Source organism: Cinclus cinclus, chromosome 12, assembly GCF_963662255.1.
Source record: "Cinclus cinclus chromosome 12, bCinCin1.1, whole genome shotgun sequence".
In the NCBI taxonomy this organism is placed as follows: domain Eukaryota; kingdom Metazoa; phylum Chordata; class Aves; order Passeriformes; family Cinclidae; genus Cinclus; species Cinclus cinclus.
The window spans coordinates 17,066,567-17,082,586 of NC_085057.1; the positions used below are offsets into that span (position 1 = coordinate 17,066,567).

At 64.3% G+C, this 16,020-nt stretch overlaps 4 protein-coding genes across 4 annotated transcripts; 3 read left to right on the plus strand and 1 right to left on the minus strand.

The window, feature by feature from the left end:
- Positions 1-591: 591 nt before the first annotated feature.
- NICN1 (nicolin 1, tubulin polyglutamylase complex subunit) lies at positions 592-4,233 on the plus strand. Its single transcript, XM_062500600.1, has 6 exons — positions 592-756; positions 1,313-1,486; positions 1,776-1,889; positions 2,257-2,328; positions 3,753-3,857; positions 4,000-4,233. Exons 1-6 carry the CDS (start codon positions 592-594, stop codon positions 4,039-4,041), a joined length of 672 nt encoding a protein of 223 aa, XP_062356584.1. The 3' UTR covers positions 4,042-4,233.
- A 264-nt stretch (positions 4,234-4,497) lies between these two features.
- On the plus strand, positions 4,498-6,492 carry AMT (aminomethyltransferase). The gene is made up of 8 exons (XM_062500909.1): positions 4,498-4,755; positions 4,838-4,918; positions 5,028-5,159; positions 5,324-5,402; positions 5,525-5,670; positions 5,760-5,940; positions 6,051-6,206; positions 6,314-6,492. The coding sequence occupies exons 1-8, from the start codon at positions 4,498-4,500 to the stop codon at positions 6,490-6,492; spliced, it is 1,212 nt and encodes a 403-aa protein (XP_062356893.1).
- Positions 6,493-6,601: 109 nt separating this feature from the next.
- TCTA (T cell leukemia translocation altered) lies at positions 6,602-7,451 on the minus strand. The gene is made up of 2 exons (XM_062500421.1): positions 7,118-7,451; positions 6,602-6,698 (listed from the first exon to the last, which is right to left on the minus strand). The coding sequence occupies exons 1-2, from the start codon at positions 7,447-7,449 to the stop codon at positions 6,656-6,658; spliced, it is 375 nt and encodes a 124-aa protein (XP_062356405.1). The 5' UTR covers positions 7,450-7,451; the 3' UTR covers positions 6,602-6,655.
- A 252-nt stretch (positions 7,452-7,703) lies between these two features.
- UBA7 (ubiquitin like modifier activating enzyme 7) lies at positions 7,704-15,876 on the plus strand. Its single transcript, XM_062500463.1, has 24 exons — positions 7,704-7,744; positions 7,853-8,018; positions 8,789-8,923; positions 8,991-9,097; positions 9,281-9,371; positions 9,472-9,598; positions 9,704-9,801; positions 9,910-10,056; positions 10,137-10,295; positions 10,440-10,547; positions 10,627-10,707; positions 10,794-10,949; positions 11,044-11,209; positions 11,294-11,490; positions 11,718-11,782; positions 11,928-12,102; positions 12,216-12,290; positions 12,636-12,825; positions 12,994-13,103; positions 13,191-13,277; positions 13,353-13,544; positions 15,179-15,280; positions 15,359-15,459; positions 15,750-15,876. The coding sequence occupies exons 1-24, from the start codon at positions 7,704-7,706 to the stop codon at positions 15,874-15,876; spliced, it is 3,003 nt and encodes a 1,000-aa protein (XP_062356447.1).
- Positions 15,877-16,020: the final 144 nt, after the last annotated feature.

Below are 16,020 nucleotides of genomic sequence, written 5' to 3' on the forward strand. Positions count from 1 at the left end.
AAAAAACAAATCGGTGAACTCTCAAATCTAATTTTTTACTAAATTTTTGGTACAGACTCCGATTGTTTTATTAAAAAAAAAAAAAAGACTTGCAAACCGGTGTGCGGCTGCCAGCAGTTTGTACGGGCTCAGCCCCCTCGGGCCGGCCCCGGGGGACCCGCCACGGTACCGGTACCGAACCCATCTCCTCTGCTCCGAGCCCAGGCATCCTCCGCCGGGATTTGCCCATGTGCGCCCCGGGTGGAGGGCTGACCCCGCACACCGGGGCCGGCACCCGCCGCTTCACTCCGGGACGGCGCCGCCGGGGTGGCCCCGGGAGGGCAGCGGGGGGAGATGCTCAACCCCCAGCTCCGGTCTCGGCGCCGCGGGGCGATGTCCTCTCCATAGGAAAAATAAACCCGCCCCGGGATGCCGGTGCCGGTCTGTGGGAGGCGCTTGGGCGGCCCCGGTGCGGGGGATGCCCGGAGCCAGCGCGGTCCCGGCCCCGCTCCCGCCGGGGCGGGGGCGCCCCCTGCCGGTCCCCTCGGGCGGTGACGCCATCGCCCGGCCCGGCCCCGCCCCGCCCCGGAGCGGCGGCCGCGCGGCGCCGCCATGTCGGGAGCGGCGGGGCCGGGTCCGCCCGCCGGGCCGGGCCGCTCCCCGCTGCCCTGCACCCCCCGCCCCGCCGCCCCCCTCCAGCTGGCCGGGGGGGCCGAGCCCGCACGGCCCGGCGTCGCCGTCATCGACCTCCGCTTCCCCCGCGGCGCTGCCGCCGACGTGAGTGCGGCCGCGGTACCGGCGGTGGGGTGGGGGGGGGGGGGGGGGTGTACCGGGGTGGTCCCGTGGAGTCACGGGGGAATGCCGGGGGCGGTACCGGCGGGGGTTGTGCCGGGGTGGTCCCGGGGGATGACGGGAGCCGTGCCGGGGACGGTGCAGGGCCGGGGGAGTCGGGGCCGGGTGCGGTGTCGGTCCCGGGGCAGGACGGGGATGGCGGGGGCGGTACCGGGGACGGGCCGGCATGGGGAGAAGCCGGGGGCGGTCCCAGGGCAGAAGAGATGCCGGGGACGGTGCCGGTAACGTGTGGATGCCGGTGCTGGGGTACCACCCTTACCGATGCAGTCAGTGCCCGTCCCAGTAGAGGGGGAGATGCCGGTGCGGGTCCCGATATGGGGCTGTGCTAGTGCGGTATGGGGAAGTGCCGGTCCCGGTATGAGAGGGGGATTGCCGGTGCCCGTCCCAGTACTGTGGGGGGTATGCCGGTGTCGGTATCGGGCGGATGCTAGTGCGGGTATGGGGGGATGCCGTTGTGGGGCTGAGGTCGCCGGTCTCGCAGGTGCAGGAGATCGTGTTCAGGAACTTCTACACGGCGTTCCTGAGCGTGCGGGTACAGCGGCCCGGCCCCGGCGGGTCCCGGCGCTGGGTGACCTGCTTGCGGGACCTGTGCCTGATGCCTTGCCCACACACCGAGGAGGGCTCCCAGGATTACTTCTGCCTCCGCCGGCACCAGGTCAGCATGTCTGGATGGGATCGTGGTATCACCCACCTGTGTGGCTCACCCCTCTTCGCCCACACCCCAGGATGGTTCCCAGTCCAGGGGTCTGGTGCTGATGTCCCACTGACCCCCATGACTGCGAGGGTGCCTGTGCCCCACTCAGCCCAGCCAGCCCTCAGGGGACAATGCTTCCCTTGGGCTTCTTCCATCTGGGGTGGCTTGGGGGTTTTGGGAGGATACCCCAAAAGCTTCCCCCAGTCAGTGCCAGCCCCTGTAGTTACATTCCCTGGCCCTTGCCCTGCAGATGCTGTGTGATGTGGACCAGGTGACAGCAATACGATTCATCCTGCGACAGCCCTCCCCAGTCTGGCTCCACTTCACCATCGAGGACCTGCAGATTTTCCCCCCTGGACAGAAGGTGAGCTGGTGCCAGAGCTACCCAACTGCCAGCCATAGGCAGGGGGCCAGGACAAGCCACTGTCCCCAGCTCTGTATCTGGAATTTCCCCCAATAGCCCTTGGGAGCACACACAGGGATGTGTGTCCAAGTCCTTGTCATTTGCTGGGGCACTTAGGATCCACTTGTGCTCCAATGGTGCTGAGGAAGGGACTGCTCCGACAGCCACTCAAAACACAGAATTCCCTACACAATTCTCTTTAAGGACAGTAAAGTGACACTTCCATAGCAATATCATTAGGGGTGGGCTCTAAGCTCCAGCATGCTGCCTGGTGTAAAGGATGGAGATGGTGTTAGTCACCCTGTGTGACCCTCTGGATCTGTTTCAGAGTCCACAGAAGGATTTTCCCTCCTGGCTCTCCCAGCTGACCCCTCCGGAGCAGCCACCCAGTCTGCATGGGGTGAGTAATCACTGCTGAAGTATTGGGGGAAGGAGGGACTTCTGTGGGGTGCTAGCCATGAGCATCCCTTGGGAGGCTGCCAGCCCCATGCCTGCCTTGTTGGCTCCAGGCTTTCACCAGGAATAGCTGTGGAGCCCTGAAATAACCCGCCTTGTCCTGGAAGTAGTTTGTAGTACTAAGAAGAAAAATATCTCCATGGGGATGTGCTATTTGAGGTGATGCTTGAGTCGATTCGCCCTCTGGGGACAGGAACATCTCCAAGGGGAAAGTGGGTGCACAGTGTCACTCAGCCGACAAGTGGGATGTAATGGGAGGGAGAAAGAACATCTTCGTGGGAGCAGTGGGTGCACAGCATGTTTCAGTGGTAGGTGGGATGTGTGGGAACAGGGACAGGGACATCACTGTGTGAGCAGTGGGTGCACAGCATCGCTCAGGGGTGGGTGGAGTCATGTGGGGATAGGGCTGGTTCCCAGCACTTTGCAGAGGGTGTGTTCTGGGGAACACGTTGTCCCAGCCAGTACTGCATGCAGGCAGAGGAGCATCCCAGCCATGGCATGTGTTTACAGATTGCCAGCCACATCTGTCAGGCTGGTCGCCTTTGGTGGGCAAAGTCCAGGCAAAGCAGGGCCAGGATGGGATCTGGCTCTCCCATGGGAACCTGCTGAATCAACTGGAGGTGCTGCCTGCAGGAGGATGGCACACTGCCTACACCTGCTGGGGCAGTTCTGCTACTGAGCTTCTGTGCTACGGTGCTCAGTGAGGCTGCTGTTCCCAATCCTTGCCCAGCTGTGTGACAGTTTGGGTAGGGCACCCCAGTCCCTTGCTGCTTATTTGGATCATCCCTTGGCAAGAAGTATGCGGGGCAGATGCCAGAGGTTGCTCTGAGATTGGCTCTTCCCAACATCACCACGAGGCACCCCTCAGCCCCTCAGCAACAGAGCTGTGCTTCTGCGAGAGTTGTGCCCCCGCCAGGGGAGCTGCTACTGAGCCCTGGGGTCCCACCTGGTTAAAGGTCCCTGGGGTGAACCAGCACATGTGCCCAGGATTCTTCACCCAAGCCCAGGGAGTATCACATAGTGAGGCTGTTGGGAAACTCTGGACTGCGTGGTTAGGTTTTTAATCATTAGCCAGCAATCAGCTTTCTGTCCTCATCCTGGCCACCTGCCTGCAGAGATGGGCTGTGTTGGCACTGCAACACCCAGGGATCAGGGTCACTCACCCATGTCCCCAGTGGTTTGTTCTTGAAGAGGGGCCCTGATCACCTCATGTTGGGAAACCACCAGCATGTCAGGAGCATGGGCACCATCATGTGCTTAGCTCCCTGGGGAGGCCCAGCCATCCAGCCACATCACTGCCCAAACCCAGGGTCATCCAGCCCATCCGGGCCATCCGTGCTCCACAGCATTGTGCCCACTTCTTTCCAGGAGCTCCCTGATCCGGAGAAGGTGTCGACAGAGGTCCAGCAAATGTGGGTGCTGACAGAGGTGATCCGGGCTCGCCAGGCAGCTGCCCGCATCGGGCGCTTTGACGTGAGTGCCAGCACCTCGCTGACAGGGACCCCGGCCTTGCCACGTAGCTCAGGAGCCCTCCCAGTGGGACTGCTCCCAGGAAGATGGGGGTGGAGTGTCCCAGCAGTGCTGTGCAGACAATGACAGTCGCTCTCTTCTCCAGGTGGATGGCTGCTACGATGTCAACCTGCTTTCCTACACCTGAACCCACTGGTGCTGGTGCCAGCGGGGGAAAAGTGCCCCTTCCATGCTCCCGGGGCTTGAGTGGACTCCTGCATTCCTGACTCGGCCACTGACCCCGCGGGGTCCTAAGCCCTCCCTGTGCCCCTTCCCTGACTCCCTTTGCGCTGCCACTCGAGACCCCCGTGAGCCTCTCCTGGGCACGTCCCGTGGGCAGAGCCCGAACATTGCAAGGGGGTTCAGGGGGACCGTGGGGGTGCGCGGGTGCTGGAGGGATCACCACTAAAAGCTGCTACGTTGGCCCTGCCTGTGCCCGCCTGTCTCTGGGGGATGGGGGTGGCCGTGCCGGCAGCCCCGGGGAGGCGGTGCCGAGGGCGGGCCGGGCCGGGGGCGGGGGCCGGGGCCACGGCCGGGTGGACTCCATGTCCCAGGCGCCCCGGGGCCGGTCCGAGCTGTGTCGGGAGGCCGGAGGAAGAGGAAGATGCTGCGGGCGGGCTGCCGAGCCGCGCTGCCCCGCCGCCCCCCGGGCTCGGCGCCGCGGAGAGGGGCCGGGGGAGCCGGGGCCGGGGAGGAGGGGCTGAAGCAGACGCCGCTGGATGCCCTGCATCGGGCCCGCGGCGGGCGGATGGTGCCGTTCGCTGGCTGGACCCTTCCGCTGCACTACGGGCAGGGCCACCTCCAGTCACACCTGCACACCCGCCGCCACTGCTCCCTCTTCGACGTCTCCCATATGCTGCAGGTAGCGGGATCGGGATGAGGGGCCGAGGGCATGGGGGGATACCCGCATCACCTCACAACCCGCCCCCCCCGGCCCCTTGCAGACCCTGGTGTACGGCCGGGACCGCGTTAGGTTAATGGAGAGCCTGGTAGTGGGGGACATCGCCGAACTGAAGCCAGGCCAGGTACGGGGCACTGGGCGGGCACCGAGCATCCAGTGGGGTCAGAGGTCCCTGGGATGCCGTGGGAGGGTCCAGACAGCCCGCCCATGCTTTCGTGGGCCGTGTCCCGCAGGGCACCCTGACGCTGCTCACCAATGAGAAGGGTGGCATCACGGACGACCTCATCGTCACAAATACGTCAGAAGATCACCTCTACGTGGTGTCCAACGCCGCCTGTGCTGACAAGGACTTGGCCATCTTGAGGGTATGGGGCTGCTTGAGCCCCGCGGGAGGTGGGGACACGCGGTGGGAATGAGTTCTTCTGCCTTTTGGTGATACCTGTGTTGTGCGGGGTGAGGTGGCCGTGGCCACGTGTGGGGCTGGCACTGGCCTGGTCCCCGTGCTAGCAGCCCCCTGTCACCCTGGCAGGACAGAGCAGCGCAGCTGCAGGCCACCGGCAGTGACGTACACGTGGAGGTGTCGGACAACGCGCTGCTGGCTCTGCAAGGTAGCGGGAACCTCACGTGGGCCTGCCCTCCTCCTGGTCCTCTCCCGGTGAATGTCCCTGCCTTCCCCACCTCCCTCCCCCTTCCCTGGGCACTGCTGTCTTCCAGCCACCTGCCTCCTCAGGTCCCTCCATGGCACGGGTTCTGCAGGCAGGGCTGTCGGATGACCTGGCCAAGCTCTCCTTTATGAATAGCATCGCCACAACCGTCTTCGGTGTGCCGGGCTGCCGGGTCACACGCTGTGGTTACACTGGCGAGGATGGTGTGGAGGTACCCAGGGAACTGCACCAGCACCCCCACTGCGGTACCAGTGCGGGGGAAGGCTGTGCCCCTCTGACACTGCCCGTGTCCCACCACAGATCTCAGTGCCTGCGGCGCGGGCGGTGGAGCTGGCCGAGCAGCTCCTGGGTGTCCCCGATGTGTGGCTAGCAGGGCTGGCAGCCAGGGACAGCCTGCGCCTGGAGGCCGGGCTCTGCCTCTACGGCAATGACATCGACGAGACTGTCACCCCTGCCGAGGCCGGGCTGATGTGGACCTTGGGTAGGTCCACCTCCACCTCCTCCTTGGGGCAGGCAGAGCAGCAAGGTGTCCCCAGTGGGTACGAGGGGACCAGTCACCATCACCGACCCTCACCCATCTCTGCCCTGCAGGGAAGCGCCGCCGCGTGGCCATGGACTTCCCTGGTGCTGCTGTCATCATGGCACAAGTGAAAGAGAAGCCAAGGCGCAGGCGGGTGGGGCTGACGTCGGTCGGACCTGCCATCCGGCCCCACATGGCCATCCTGGACCCCGAAGGCAGGCCTGTGGGTAGGTGGGGGCACTGGGGCTGGAATGAGCACGACCCTGAGCTGTGGCCATGGCATGGACAGGAGCTGGCCAGGCCCTGCTCACCTCCCCATGTCCTCGCATCCCAGGCACAGTGACCAGCGGATGTCCCTCGCCCTGCCTGGGCAAGAACATCGCCATGGGCTACGTGGAGGCAGCGCACAGCCGGGCCGGCACCAAGCTCACCGTCGAGGTGCGGAAGAAGCAGCACCCTGCTGTCATCACCAAGATGCCCTTTGTGCCCACCCAGTACTACATGGCCAAGTGAGGCCAGCACATGCTGCAGGCACAGTGCCCCAGCCCCAATAAACACCCTGTCCCATTCCCCAGCGTCCCCTCTGGTGATGGTGGCAGTGCCAAAACAAGGAGCAGCAGGTGGGCACAGCACTTTAATGGTTTTGGCAGTACCCAGCTGGCGGTTCTGGTGCTGCTCACTCTCGGTGTGTCTTCATGGGCTCTGCTGCCAGGCCATCCCTGCAAGAGAGAGGCAGCGTGAGCATGGCTGGGGCAGCACTGAGCACGGCACCCCGGCACTGGGGCAGACACCTGCCTGTCTGTCTGGGGTGGGCAGGGCTGCGAGCACTTACTGGAGCACACTGCTCTGGGGTGCAGTTGTGGAGGGGGGCTCAAAGGTCGGGGGGGCACTTGTTAGAAGCCACAGCTGGCGGGGCTAGCCGGGGCTGGTGTCACAGAGACCCCATCCGGACCATACTGGGCAAGTACTGGACTGTACTGGTGCAGCTGGGGGGACACTCACTGGAGTGCACTGGGCAGGGGTCCCTCACCGTGCTGCGCTCCGAGAGCGCTGGCCGGACGCCGGGGAAGCCGGGCAAGCCCGCGGCGGGTCAGCGGGGGAATCGGCGGTTTTGGGCCCGGTAGCAGTCGGGACTCACCGGGGCGGGCAGTGCCGCTCGGCGGCGCCGTTGCGTCCCGCCGGGCTGGCGGGGGACAGGGAGTGCGCGCGGGGCCGGGAGGGCGAGGCCCCGGAAGCGGTGCCGGGGGAGCGGCGGCCGGCGGGGCCGGTCCGGTAGCAGAGCGCGGCCACCGCCCCGCCGTAGGCGCGCCAGGCCAGGCGGACGCCCAGCAGGCTGATGCCCAGCCAGAGCAGCAGCAGCTGGCACAGCACGGCCCGCACGTCCTGTGCCGCCCACTCGGCCGCCAGCTCCCGGCCCAGCGCGGCCAGCGCCCGCCACGGCGGCAGCCAGCCCGCTGCCACCGCCGCCATGGCCGCGGGGTACCGGGGGCGAGGCTGCCGGAGGGGGCGGAGCCTCTGCCCGCCCTCACCGCCGCCTCAGAGCGGCACCGGGGGGCGGGGCGTCCCCGTGCCCCTGCGCCGTGGGGGCGTGGCCTCGGGGCTCCGGTTTAGGGGGCGCGGCCTGGCCCGCGCGCGCCGCCGAGCCTGCGCTGTCGGGGCGCGGCCTTGCGGGACTGGCTCCTCCCTGGGGCGGGGCCGGCGTGCCCGGTCGGGGGGGGACCGTCATGGCGGGAACAGAAGAGGAGGCGAGGTACTCGCGGCAACTGTGAGTATGCGGATCGGCACCGGGGACGGGAGCGCCATAGCATCGGGGCAGGGCACGGCACGGGGCAGCGGTGCCGGCCCCCGCTGACGGCCCCGCCGGTACCCGCAGGTACGTGCTGGGCGGCGGCGCACGGCGGCTGCCCGGGTCGGCGGTGCTGGTGTCGGGGCTGCGCGGAACAGGAGCGCAGGTGGCGACCGCGCTGGTGCTGGCGGGGACCGGGCGCGTCGTCCTGCACGACTGCGATGCCGCCTGCACCGCCGACCGCACCCACCAGGTACCGGCGGGTCGGGCGGGGCTCCTGGTGACAGGTTCGGGTGAAGTTCACTGTAACAGGTACAGGCGAGGAACTCGTAACAGGAACTAGTGAGAATGCTGGTTTGGGTGTAGATATGGGTGGGGATCTTGATAATAGGTACAGACAGGGGTCCGAGTAACAGGTAGAAGTATGGACAGGTGTCCCAGTGATGAGTATGGGTATGGGCACACATCCCAGAGTACGGGTATGGATAAGGAGCCTCGTAATGTGTGTAGGTATTGATAAGGGTCCCGGTAATGGGTACAGACTCATGTGGCAGTCCCAGTATCAGGTATGGGTATGGATGGGGATCCCCATAATGGGTACAGGCAGCAATCCCAGTAACAGGTACAGGTATGGATGGGAAGGCTCCATAACATACACAGGTACAGACAAGGGTCTTGGTATAGGTGCAGACTCAGGTGGGAGTCCCAGTAACAGGTACAGATGTGGGAATGTCGCAGTAATAGCTGCCGGTGCAGTTGGGTGAATCCCTGTTTGCAGGTATGCATTTGGGGTGGGTGGCTTCCAATAACAGGTACAAGTTGGGGATGCTCATAAGGCACAGAGTGCCTTTCATTGTCACAGGGCAATGTGACAGAGATCCTTGAAGGGGCCCCTCTTTAAGGATCCTTAAAGACCCTTAGCAGAGGCCCCCTCACTGGTGCAGACAGGGCCTGTGGAGCACCCCACAGTGGTGAGGTGCACCCCAGACCCATAGGATGCCCCACCATGTGTCCACTCTGCAGTTCCTCCTGGGGGAGAGTGATCTAGGCCAGAACCGTGCCAAGGCATCCCAGCGGGCCCTGGCTGAGCTGAACCCCAGTGTGGTGGTCGAAGCTCACAGCGGGAAGCTGTCGGAGGCCTTCCTTGCCTCCTTCCAGGTGAGCCTGCATCCCCGTGCCGTGGGGAGCCCCGGGGTGGCAGCACTCACTGACAGACCTGGCGCAGGTGGTGGTGCTGACTGAATCCCCGCTGGAGGAGCAGCTCCGCGTCGGGGACTTCTGCCATGCCCAGGGCATCTGCTTCATCGTGGCTGACACCAAGGGGCTGGCAGGGTAAGGGGTCTCACAGAGTCCTGCACTGGCTGTAGGTAACCTTGTCCCCAGAGCCCCCAGCCCTGCACTGCAGCCCATGTCCCCTGTACACTGACAGGGCTGCATAGCCTGGGCAGGACATGGCAGTGCTAGGCCAGCTTGGTGAGGCACTTCCTCTGGCAAAACCCCATCGGTCCTTTCTAGGCAGCTGTTCTGTGACTTTGGGGAGCACTTTGCTGTTGATGACCCAGCAGAAGGAGATCCAGTATCTGCTGTTGTGCAGCATATCTCCCAGGTAGGGAGGAGGGCAGCCCCTGCATGATCCCCCAAAATGTTGCTGCCTCCTCCACTTGCTCTGTGCCACCCTAATTCTCACGTAGCCTTCCCCTCCTCAGGGCAACCCAGGAGTGGTGACGTGCATGGGGACAGAGAACTTCCAGGACGGTGACCTGGTGACATTTTCTGATGTGCAGGGGATGACAGAGCTGAACAGCCAGGAGCCGGTCCCCGTGCATGTGCTCGGTGAGACCTCCAGGGGGATCCTGGCTGCCCTAGCTCAGGGTTGAGGAACTCACCGGCTCCTTGGCAGTGACCGTGATGTGACATCTGTGCTCCTCTTGGCCCCAGATACCTCCAGGCTGGAAATCAGTGATACCAGCTCCTTCTCCCCCTACCGCTGTGGGGGTCTGGTTTCACGGGTGCAAGAGCCCGAGGAGTGTTCCCATGTAAGTCCCTCTCGGCCCCACAGTGCTGCCACCCTAGCTTGGGGTACTGCTGTGCCATGCCCGGGCCTCAGGAAAGCACTCACCCAATCCCTGGTGCTGTGCTGGCAGGAACCCCTGTGCCAGGCATTGGAGAAGCCCAAAATCCAGCTGGCAAATCCCGAGGATCTGTCACGCACCCGCAGCCTGCACGCCGCCTTCCGGGCCCTTCATGCTTTCCGCAGGGAGCGGGGCTGCCTGCCGCGGCCCAGGGCAGCGGTGAGTCCCTGTCCTGCTCCTGCCGGCCCTGCTGAAGACCGCGGCCCTGCCGGGGACTGCCCTCTCCCCTCTGCCTGCAGGCGGATGCCGAGCGGGTGCTGGAGCTGGCGCGGAGCCTGGGAGCACAGCAGGGTCCCCTGGATGAGGACATCGTGCGCGCCTTCGCCAGCGTGAGCGCGGGGGACCTGTGCCCCGTGGCCGCAGTGGTCGGGGCGCTGGCGGCCCAGGAGGTTCTGAAGGTGAGCGTGGCTATCCGGTGGCGTTTGGTGGCCACGAGAGGGCACTTGCTGCCCGCTTGGGGACGCCGGGTCCGGCAGCAGGGCTGGGGCGCAGTGTGGGGGGAGCGCCCCGCTGGCCACCTCCCCACGGGCTGTTCGCCCCAGGCCATCACTCGGAAGTTCCAGCCCCTGAACCAGTGGTTGTACTTCGACGCCCTGGAGTGCCTGGCGCTGCCGGGAGCCGCGGAGCTGACAGAGATGGACTGTGCCCCGGTGAGACCCCGTGTCCAGCCTCTCCCGGCTGCCTGGGGTGCCGTGGCTGCTGTGTTCACGCAGCTCCTTGTCCCGGCAGAGAGGCTCTCGCTACGATGGCCAGATTGCCGTCTTCGGGGCCAATTTCCAGGAGAAGCTGGGCCACCAGAAGTACCTGGTGGTGAGTGGGGAGGGACCGTGGCACTGAGAGGCTGCGGAGCATCTAACTGGCATGTGGGGCCAGCTGCAGCATCTCTGCCCTGACAGGTGGGAGCTGGTGCCATCGGTTGCGAGCTGCTGAAAAACTTTGCCATGATGGGGCTGGCGGCAGGGCCAGACGGGGAACTCATCATCACTGACATGGACACTGTTGCCCTCTCCAACCTCCACCGGCAGCTTCTCTATCGCTCAGCAGATATATCAGTGAGGCAGCATGAGGCAGGGGCAGATGTCCAAAGGGCATCTTGGCTGTCCCAGGGGCTCCCTAGGGCTGCCCACCCCCTCTCTGCCCTGGCAGGAGCCAAAGTCTGTGGTGGCCGCAGCAGCCGTGCAGCGCATGAACCCTGATGTCAGAGTGACACCTCACCAGAACCAGGTGGGACCTGCTACCGAGATGCTCTACAGAGACAACTTCTTCCGGCACCTGGATGGTGTTGCCAGTGCCCTGGACACAATAGAGGCCCGTGAGTGCCAGGAGGGGCAAGAGGGCCAAGCCCCTTGATGGGGACCCAGCTCTCTGGGTCCCCAGCACTCCTGGCTCCCTGCAGGCACCTATTTGGAGAGACGCTGTCTCCGTTGCCACACACCACTGCTGGACTCGGGCACGGAGGGGACACGGGGGAACGTGCTGGCCATGGTACCATCCCTCACTGACCCTCTGAGGCCAGCCAGCACCCCCAGGGATGGCACCTTTCCCCTTTGCACCCTGCGGCACTTCCCCCGCACCATCCAGCACACACTGCAGGTAAGCTGAGCTGCCCCAGCCACAGCACCCAGCAAGGAGGCACCAGGATCTTTGTCTTCCTTTCCCGTTTCCCCTCCAATGGTAGGCCATGGGCAGGATATGGCCCCAACTGCTTCCTGCTGGCAGCCTGAGTGCTGCTGCTAGCCCTACCAGAGCCTCCCCTTCCCTGTGGGCTTGGGGGCATAAGGTGGAGATTCCAGTGCTCAATACCCGTTTCTCCTCTGCAGTGGGCCCGTGATGAGTTTGAGGGGCTTTTCCAGCTACCTGCAGAGCAAGTCAACCAGTTCATGGAGTGAGTGGGTTTTGGGGGGTAGTGATGCTGGGAGCTCTGCCAGGGCACTGCTGGGAATGGGAGAGGGTGCCAGACTGTCACATCCCACCCAGATGTATCACAGGATTGCTCTCAGGCCAGCATCAGCAGTTGGCTGATTTTTCAGGGACCAAGATTTCCTGAAGCAGCAGCTGCCAAGGAAGGTCTTGGAGCAGGTGTGGGACAGTCTGCGGGAGCGGCCGCGGGACTGGCAGGACTGTGTGCGCTGGGCACGCCGGCGCTGGCAGAGCTGCTACCATGATGCCATCACCCAGCTGCTGCACATCTACCCCCCGGAGCATGTGAGCCCAGCACCACAGGGCTGGCACCCCCTGCATGCCCGTCCCTCCACCAGCCACCTCACTGCAGCCAGGGACACACATTGCTGGGCCTGACTCTTCTCTCCCTCTGCCAGGAAACCAGCCCGGGTGTCGCCTTCTGGGCAGGGGACAGGAGCTGTCCACATCCACTGACATTCGACCCTGACAATGTGAGTAGGGAGAGCTGTGGGGTCTCATGGGAATGGTACGGGCAGAGGGAAAGCCAAGCAAGTTCTGGGCATACAGGGAATACTGAACTGTAGTTGTGCTCCATCTGCCACGGCCTGTGCACGGCTGCGAGGTCCTGGGCTGGGCCTGTCCCTGTCCTCCAGTGAGGACACTGCAGGGAACAGCTTGCACATGTTCTGTGGCCAGAGGAGGAGGAGATGCTCCTCCACCTCCACTCTGGGGCAAAGGCAGGCAGTTCTACCAGCTCAGGGCAGTGCTCGCAGCCCTCGGCTGTGTGGGACCACCCCAGCAAGGCACCCTGTGGCCACCCCTGTTCTACTTTGCAGGACACCCACCTGGACTATGTCCTGGCTGCTGCCCACCTCTTTGCCCAAGTACACAGGGTTCCACCATGCAGGGACCGGGCAGCCATCCAAGCCATCCTCCATGGTGTGCTCCTGCCACCCTTTGCACCCCAGGAAGGGCTCCAGATTCCCCTCACAGAGGAACCCGCAGAGGAGGCACAAGTTTCCACAGGTGAGGTTCTCTGAGGTTCCCGGCTATGTTCCTGGATCCAGCCTGGTGGTGTTGGGGCTGTGGCTTCTTGTCCCTGCTCTAGCATCCAAGATGACCCAGACCAAGGTGGGGGTACCCCTGCAGTGCCACAGTGCAGAAGTACCATGCCAAGGGTCCCTGTGCCCCCAGATCACAGGCAGCTGACGCAGCTTACCCAGGACCTGGTGCAGAGGAGACAGGAGCTGGTGGGGGATGAGGAGGCACAATCACCTTTGATGGAGCCCATCCACTTTGAGAAGGTAGCGGAGCCAGGCGGGTGGCCCTGCTCGGCCTGGGGGGGTTGATGTCCCCATGGGATGCAGATGTCCCCCCACTCTTCCCCACAGGACAACGATGTCCACATAGACTTTATCACAGCAGCATCCAACCTGCGTGCAGAGAACTATGGCATCTCCCCTGCCAACTGGCTGACGGTGAGAGGGGCAGCCTGTAGGATCAGGAGTCCCTGTCCTGTGTGGGGCAGCTGGTGACTCCCCTCCTCTCCTCAGAGCAAGCGAATTGCTGGGCGGATTGTGCCCGCCATCATCACCACCACAGCAGCCGTGGCCGGGCTGGCGTGCTTGGAGGTCTACAAGCTGGTGTGGGGGTGCCAGGATCTCAGCTGCTACCGCAACAGCAACATCAGCCTGTCTGCCTGCCTGCTGCTCCGTGTCCAGCCCCCATCAGCCTCCACCTACTGGGTAGGACCCTCTTCCCTGGGAAAGTGAACGTGGGGGACACCCAGGGGCCAGTGGCATCTGTTCTGGGACAATGTGAGGGGACCCAGGGGAAAGGAGGTGGCCGTGCAGCAAGGGCAGCCCTGGCCACAGCACTCCAGAAATGGATCCAGATGCTGCAATGGGTTGGGAATGCTGCCAGGCGGTGAGGAACCAGCTCCTTCCCCTGGCTGCCCCCCAGCACTGAGACATTGCCACTGTCCCATTTGCCCAGCTTCAGGCCCAGCCGTGATGCTCTGGGTGCCCACGGGGCTGCCCCCGTGGCAGGCCCCACACTGAGCCCCACAGCCAGGGGCGGGAGGCCACTGCAGCCGCACTCATCTGGCTTATGGAAACCAGCTGCGGCAGCCAGAGAGCAGCTGGCACCGGGCCGGGAAGGGCCGCCCGGGGGAGCGGGGCCGGGGGTCCCGGCGGTGGGGAACCAGGGAGGGAGAGCGGGGGTGGGGGCAGGCCCAGATTGGGACCGTCTGGGCTATAGAGGCCCCTTTGTCTGGGGGTTTATGGCGTGCGAGGCAGCCCTTCCGGCACGGCAGGAAGCGCCGATTGGAACCAGATTGGCCCGGGGGGCCCCGGGCCGGGGGCAGGAAGAGGGGGAGGGAGGCAACTCCACTGCCTTGCTCCGGCTCCAGCACCACTTCGGGCTGATGGCTGCCCCACAGTCCCCTCAAGCCCCATGCCCAGCCTTGTGCCATGCTGGCTGTAGTGTCCCTGGGTTGGTATCATGCCTGGATGGAGGATGCTGCTGGGTCTGGCCATGCCCTCAGGTCCCTGCAGCAACACCCAACACCTCCATGTCCCAGGGCGAGGACACCCAGTGTGACATTTCACACCCAGCTGCTTGGTTATGGTGGGAACATATGTCCCCAAGGCCTGCTTGGTGTGACCTATGTCCCCATGGGGACCTGGGTAGCCTGCATTGGGGGCCAGCCTTTTCCAGAGGAATATGTTTCCCAGGGCTAGAGTGATGTACTCCCATGGTGGAGGGCCATGGCTTTCCCTCTGTGCTGAGTTTTCACCCCGGTGAGGATGGGGTTAAGCCCTTCTCTCTGCCAGTGGAATAAGTGCAGGCAGCAGAAGGCGGAGGTGAGAAGGCAGCAGAAATTGGGAGGGAGAGTGACCAGGTGTGAACACCCCTCCCGAGTGGGGCTGGGGCTAGTGGTGGTGCTGCCTGCAGCGAGGGCAGATGGCCATGCAGCCCTGCCAGACGGCGTGGGGCCATGTCGAGCACTTGGCCCCAGGCTTGGCACCAGACTGGCCTCCTTGGGCTAGAGCAGGGGTCGTGGGGCCACAGGCATGAGAAGGGGTGATTGTGTGGGGCTGAGCAATGCTTCAATGGCCTTTTGTGTGCCTGTCCTGGCCCGAGGCTAGGGGTAGTGCTGGCCCCACACTGACACTGACCCCTGAAGTGGACCCCAGCAGTGCTGGGGGGATGGTTGTGTCCCCCACTAACAATGCACCAGACCACCATGGTGCCCTCCATCACCCTGCCCATTTGCCTGCCCTGATGTCCCCCAGCCCTTGTGCTGCACCAGTTCCTGCCCCATGGGGCTGGGCAGACAGGATATGGGGTGCCAGTGCTGGCTGCTATCCCCTGGCAGTACAGAGGGCGGGAGTGGAGCTGCTGGGACCGGCTGGAGATGCAGGGAGTCGGCGCAGATGGGCAGGTGGTGACAGTGCAGGAGGTGCTGGACTGGCTGCAGGTGAGCCCAGTGCTGTCAGCACTCAGCCAGGTCACCCTGAGGGATGCAGGGCCAGATCCTGACACCCACCTCTTGCAGAGGACACATAGCTGGACTGTGACCATGCTCCTGTGTGGCGACGACATACTCTATGACAGCAAGGCAGATGCAGAGAAACGGGCCCAAGACCAGGCACGGAGGTAGGTCCCTGGCTTCAGGGCCCAATCCTGCCCCAGGGGTGGGGGCTTCCAGCCCCCACTGTCTCAATCGTGAGCCACTCCAGCTGCAGTGCAGCTCCCAGCCAGCTGCTGGATAAACATCCTGCCGGCAGCACTTCCTGTGGCGGGACCCCTGCCCGGCCCCTTACTGCTGGCCCCTGCATCCCACCAGCCTAGCTGGACACTCCTGAGCGGCCCAAGGCACCCCCAGAGCATCCAGCCAGGCTTGGGGGATAAGCCAGTGCCCCCCAAACCCCCTTTCCCTGCTACAGGTTATCAGAGATATCCAGGGATGCCAAGAAGCTGCAGCAGCAGGACCTGGAGCTGCTGTATATATGCGAAGGAGAGGATGCTGAGGCTGAAGATACCGGTCCCCCTCTCCTGTGCTCCCTACCTTGAGCAAGAGGCTGGCACCTCCTGCCCCGTGCAATAAAAGCTGCAGGTTGCAATTGCCCTCATTGCAAGAACCCCCTGCTTGCCCCTGCCCAGAGTCGGGGTGCAGGCACTCCCTTTCATAAATGCTGCGGTGCCCAGACCGTACAA